Raw genomic sequence first — 5,696 nt, 5'->3', positions numbered from 1 at the left:
AAAAGGCATGAGATCTGTATATATTTGTTTACTGTTAGTTGTAATAAGTATTTTGTGTAATTCGCTGTATGTTGATGATAATGCGACAGAGAGAGAGTTTAATGTGTTTTGTTTATTTTTTTGGCGTGAAAAAGGATGCAATAAACGTAATAAAACATCAGTAAAGTTTTGGTCATCATTCAGATGAGGTCCGCTACACTTATCAAAGTTACAAAAGTTATTTAGTCAAGAATAGTGTACGATCTTTTGTCTTTTGTTATTTGATTAGCATTAAAGTGCAGACAGCAGCGCTAGGATTATGCAACAGACGTTATACAGCTCAGTGCCTTCACGCAGTTAATTAATAAACCATCGGTTTGTTATATCGACCTTTTTCCTTATATAGCCGATGGTTGTAAAGTGAGGAAAAATCGGCCGATACATCGGTGCATCCCTAATATATATATATATATATTTTTTTTTTTATTATTTTTTTTTTTACAGAGAGCTGATAACCAATTAATTTAAATATGAGTGCAGATGTTTGTCAAAAATGGGTCATTCTCTGAAAAAACACTGCTGAAAGATGAATGTTATGAGCCGTTTAAAGTAAATATACGGTTACATAATTTCAGTCGGTGCGAGTGTTTGTTGATCTGGTTCAGTATTTGCAGTAATATGTGAGTAAAGCTCTACAGCTTCTCGTCTCGTCTCGCAGCTCTTAATTCAGCATTAGTTGTTTTCGTTGAGTAATCTGAACTGAGGTCAGTTTAGGATTGGTCTTTTGGAGATGTGTGATGTGTTTAAATCACGTGTAAGCCGTTAGCACTGATGGAGCAGCGGTTTTGGGCCTCCTGCGGTGGAGGGCAGATGAGGAGCGTCTCTGAGCTTCTGTGGGGTCAGACTGAGGACACACACACACACACACACACACACACACTCGTCTTCCTCATTACCGTGTTTACCGTGTTCACTAGATCTCGCTCTGTTCAAGTCCAAACCTGTTTGTTTTTATATTATTCAAGGGAGTGTATCATGGAAAGCAGGGTTTCCCTCAATGTTATTCCTTTCTTCTGAAATAAGAGTTTAATCTACTATCTTCATTTTTTCCTCCTCTTCCTCTTCCTCATGTTCATGTTCTTTTGGTATTTTTTCTTCACCATCTTCATCTTGTTTTTGTTGTTGTTATTATTCTTCCTCATTATCTTTGTCCTCTTTTTATACCTCATTTTCTTCTTCCTCATCTTCTTTTTCCTCTTGTTTTTGTTTTTATTGTTGTTCTTCCTCATCTTCATCCTCCTCTTCCTCTCCCTAATTATCTTGTTTCTCCTTTTCTTTCTTATTCTTCCTCATCTAATTTTTCCTCTTGTTTTTGTTTTTATTGTTGCTCTTCGTCATTGTCTTCATCCTCCTCTTTTCCTCTTGTTGTTTTTGGTATTGTTGCTATTCCTCCTCCTTCCTTATCTTCCTCTTCCTCATCATCTTGTTTTTGATTGTTTTTGTGAATCTTCATCTTCCTCTTCTTTGTCATGTACATCCTCATCTTCTTTCTCATCATCTTCCTCTTTTTGTTCATCTACTTTCTCATCTTTTCTTTTCCCTCTTGTTTTTGTTTTCATTATTCTTCCCACGTTTCCTCATTTTCTTCCTCCTCTTCCTCATCTTATTCATCCTCTTCTTGTTTTTGTTATTGTTGTTATTCCTCCTCTTCCTCATTGCCTTCCTCTTCCACTTCTGCACCTTCCTTATATTTAGTTTTTTGTAATTCTTCATCTTCCTCTTCCTTGTCCTTATCATCATCATCATTATCTTTTTCCTCTTTTTCCTCATCCTCTTTCTCCTTTTTCTCATCTTCTTCTGCTGCTGCTTGATATTTTTGTTGATTTCCATCTTCCTCCTCTTCCTTTTCATCTGCTTCCTCATCATCATATTCTTGTTTTTCCTTCTTGTCATCATCATCTTTGTCTTGATTTCAGCAATAATTCTCGAGGCAGTTCTTCTCAGCATGCTGTGAGCAATTCCCTTTATTATGCATAATCTGTAGTTCTTCATCTTTTTGTGAACACTGATAGTTTTGTGCAATGAGATGTGATTGCTCAGTCTGATATTTGTTGAATATCGTTCGCGGGACAGCACTGGCGAAATCTTCCAACTGAACCATAGCTAAGCTTTATCCAGAAAAGTGGCTAGGTTTGTCAGTATGAATATTAGATTGAAAAAAGTCGCTAAAAGGGTCTGAAAGTTGCTAAATCTAGTGCTAAAGTGGCGCTGGTGTGTGTGAGACGCGGGAGCTGATGGCAGCGGGCGCTGGATATTTGTGGAGGTCAGTGTGGATATTGTGGATGAGTTCTTCTGTGTCATCACGTTCTATTAGTTCTACAGCTTCAGTTTCTGAACTTTCACGCTTAGTAACACATACAGCTGCTCCCTCACCACAGTGCAACAGTGAAAAGAGACCCCTTTCAAACAGTGTCGCGTTCCCAACGTTGTTTAAGCGACATACACCGGTATTCGGTATGAACCGGTATACCGCCCAGCACTATAACTCACCTTAACCGACCAAAAAAACATCTCTTCTTTACTGACTGAGACTTTTGAGGCAACAGTGAATGCTGGTCATTTATTTAGATGAACACATTAATTGTCTCACACTTGTGACATCTTTAGTTCTCTACAGCATCTAGTTTTGTCTAAAGTGAGCAGTTTATGTAAATACTATCGTCCGATGAATTAAACTGAGCGAACAGACATGGTTAAAGGCTTGACCGGCTCAACAGAAACGACAGGGTTAGTTTTATAAACCAGAGCTGACAGGATGAGTTGTTTTCCTCTGAATATGCAGCACGCATCTCTTCTGCATCTCATGCATCATTCTCTGTAGTAAATATTCAGTGTGCAAATCAGAGATGTTTTTGTGTCAATGATGCAAATGTGTCGCATGTTTAAATTGAAGTTTGGGGGCCGGTGAGATTTTTAAATATTTCTGAAAGAGTCTCTTCTGCTCACAAAGGCTGCATTTATTTGATCTAAAATACAGTCGAAAATTGTGAAATATTATTGCAATTTAAAATAGCTGTTTTCTATGTGAATATATATTTTAAACTGTAATTTATTCCTGTGATGTGCAGCTGTATTTTCAGCATCATTACTCCAGTCTTCAGTGTCACATGATCTTCAGAAATCAGTATAATATGCTGATCTGCTGCTCGAGAAACATTTCTGATTATTATCAATGTTGAAAACAGTCGTGCTGCACAATATTTCTGTGGAAACTGTGATACATTTTATTTTTCAGGATTCACAGATGAATAGAAAGTTCAAAAGATCATCATTCATTTGAAATAGAAATCTTTTGTAACATTATAAATGTCTTTACTGGCACTTCTGATCAATTTAATGCAGCCTTGTAAATAAATTCTTACCCCAAACCTTTGAATGGTATTTCAGTTAATGAAAACTTAAATTTCATAAAAGGCATTATAATGCATGAGGCATATTGAACTTTTTTTTTTTTCTCTGAACTTTTTCAAGCTGCTTTTGTGAAGACAAAATACAAAATAAGCTAGATTTCATGCGTTCCATGAAATAAAGGAACTTAAATGATGCATTTTCCCTTTTGCAAAGAAGCCGTCAGTCTGATTTTGTGCGCAGATACAGTGCTTGCCTGATTTATTTCATGCAGTTAATATGGCTTGTGATGTCTGTGGGTGAGATCTGCCTCATGACTGTCTTGATTTTGGCTCGAGAGCACAGACAGCGGGTAAACCGAACTGAACCCCCTCTAACCCGTCGACAGCATCCCACCCGGAGGTCCGGACCAAACGCTGCTCTGTTTGGGTTCGTGGTCCTCACAGAGCCGCGGTGACTTTGGCTTCGCTCCTGTCGAGTCTTCTCAGCGTCAGCCGCTCCGAGCCGCCGGCCCGTCTGAGGAGGGGGTTTGTGGGAGTCCAGAACCGCCACTTTGGATCAGGCTGCCGGCCTGGATTGAGTCAGGAGGTTCCCCTCCCAGACGGGACCATGAGCTCACAGCGTGCCAGTCAGAGACCCGCTGGAGCTCTGCGCTTTACCCGAATCGGGCTGTGTGTTCACGTGTGCATAGAAATAGCGTGCTGTGTGTTTGAAATGGAGCAGGTGAGTTGAAGGCATGGTTTTAGAGTCTGTAATCAGAGCGGAAAGATCATTTCATGTTTGTTTTACAGGCACCGTGAATCCGCTGACCCCACGGAAAGAGACGCCACATCAGACGTTTGGGACAGACTTACTATCAGGTGGGTTCAGTTTCCACTTTAATCGTCGACTCAGCGTTACCAGAGCTAAGAAGATCCACAATGCAGATTACTGTAGTCAAGAAGAGACTGTGTCTGATCTGACTGATGCTTTGTTTTTGTCATTTAAAGGCAGGATTATTTTGTGAAATAGATTAAATGGCAATAATAGACCAGCATGGAAAACATACAGTGCAACATAGACATAATTGGATCAGAATTTATGTACATGCAGAGTTTTATTTTAGTGTGATTGATTTATTTTTAGTTTTTGTTAATATTATAAATTTGATTTTAGTTGATAAATTATGAATTTATAGTTTACCTGCTGCCTGAAGTTAAATTCTGAACATCTTTTAAAGATTTTATGACATGGCAATAACTTGCTTTCTTTAGCATGCATCGCTTTGTAAGTTGCTTTGGATAAAAGTGTCTCCTAAATGAATGAATGAATGTAAATGTAAATCCAGTGTTAAGTTCATTGTATCTGTTGTTGTTACTCACAGAAGTCAGCCAAAATCAGCCAGATGGAGAAAGTGTTTTCCAGTTTTGTGTGCAATATGCATCGTGTTAACAGTGACTATTTCTTACTAAATTGATGTTTTGAAACTAGCTGACATGATGTGTTATCTTCCTGTCTAGAGTGCCTGCGATCTTCCAGTCCTCCTCCAATGTGCTTCTGTGGGATTTTTCACCTCTTTTTTAGTTTTTTTTGGTCCAGCAGGTGAATCCCAGGAGCACAAGGACTGGCTGACTGTTGCTGTGTTCTTTGATAAATGACATGAGCATGAACATATACATCTGTCTGTTTGCTTTCACTAGTAATAACCAGCTTCTCGTGGCGTCTTGTTTTGTCTCTGTACAGCCTCTTAGAAAACACTCGTCACTTCTCTTCTCTCATTGAAATGCAGCGCAGCATCTGTGTACTCGTACGGCACGCCCTGTTGTTCATCTCTGAACTCAACTCTGTGTCTCTCTAGACTCAGTGTCTGCTTTTCCTGCTCAGTGGAGCTCACAGTCCAGCCCTCCGCAGATGATGGACAGCAGCCCGATGGCAGCGTTCACAGGTGATCGCACTCATAATGAGAGTCCAAAACCTCTGGCATCATTCCAGCCCCAATCATAGTTTGCAATTTGCCAGAAATGTTATATTGAAGGTGGTGAATTGTTATACATTTATATTTATTTTATATAATAATGATGATGATAATAATAATAATAATAATAATATATTTAATAAATAGTTTAATACTATTAATAAATAGTTTTTTAATTAGAATATTCTACTGTAGAATCTTTTTATTATTAAATATTTTATAAATATTTGTATTAATAAAAATATAGTTGTAGCAGTAGTAGTTTTAGCAGTAATATTTACAGTAATTTAATAATTTATTATTTTGATTAATATATGTGTAGCGAATCAGCTCATGGGGAAATATGAATAATTAA

At 38.0% G+C, this 5,696-nt stretch overlaps 1 protein-coding gene across 8 annotated transcripts in view; it reads left to right on the top strand.

Moving 5' to 3' along the window:
- Window positions 1-5,696, top strand: part of LOC107560367 (microtubule-associated protein 4-like) — a 77,584-nt gene that overhangs the window by 22,692 nt on the left and 49,196 nt on the right. For 7 of the 8 annotated variants that reach the window (XM_016244520.1, XM_016244524.1, XM_016244523.1 and 4 more), the window contains 2 exons: window positions 4,179-4,247; window positions 5,225-5,311. In XM_016244520.1, the coding sequence (XP_016100006.1) occupies window positions 4,179-4,247; window positions 5,225-5,311 (156 nt within the window). Of the gene's footprint in view, window positions 1-3,934; window positions 4,111-4,178; window positions 4,248-5,224; window positions 5,312-5,696 lie in introns of those variants that run through there. The other variant, XM_016244525.1, reaches the window with a different exon arrangement.

The sequence above is a fragment of the Sinocyclocheilus grahami genome, unplaced genomic scaffold, assembly GCF_001515645.1.
Source record: "Sinocyclocheilus grahami isolate Dianchi unplaced genomic scaffold, SAMN03320097.WGS_v1.1 scaffold721.1, whole genome shotgun sequence".
NCBI classification, from domain to species: Eukaryota; Metazoa; Chordata; class Actinopteri; order Cypriniformes; family Cyprinidae; genus Sinocyclocheilus; species Sinocyclocheilus grahami.
The sequence above is the reverse complement of the archived record's forward strand: the minus strand, read 5'-3'. Positions and strand labels throughout refer to the sequence as shown.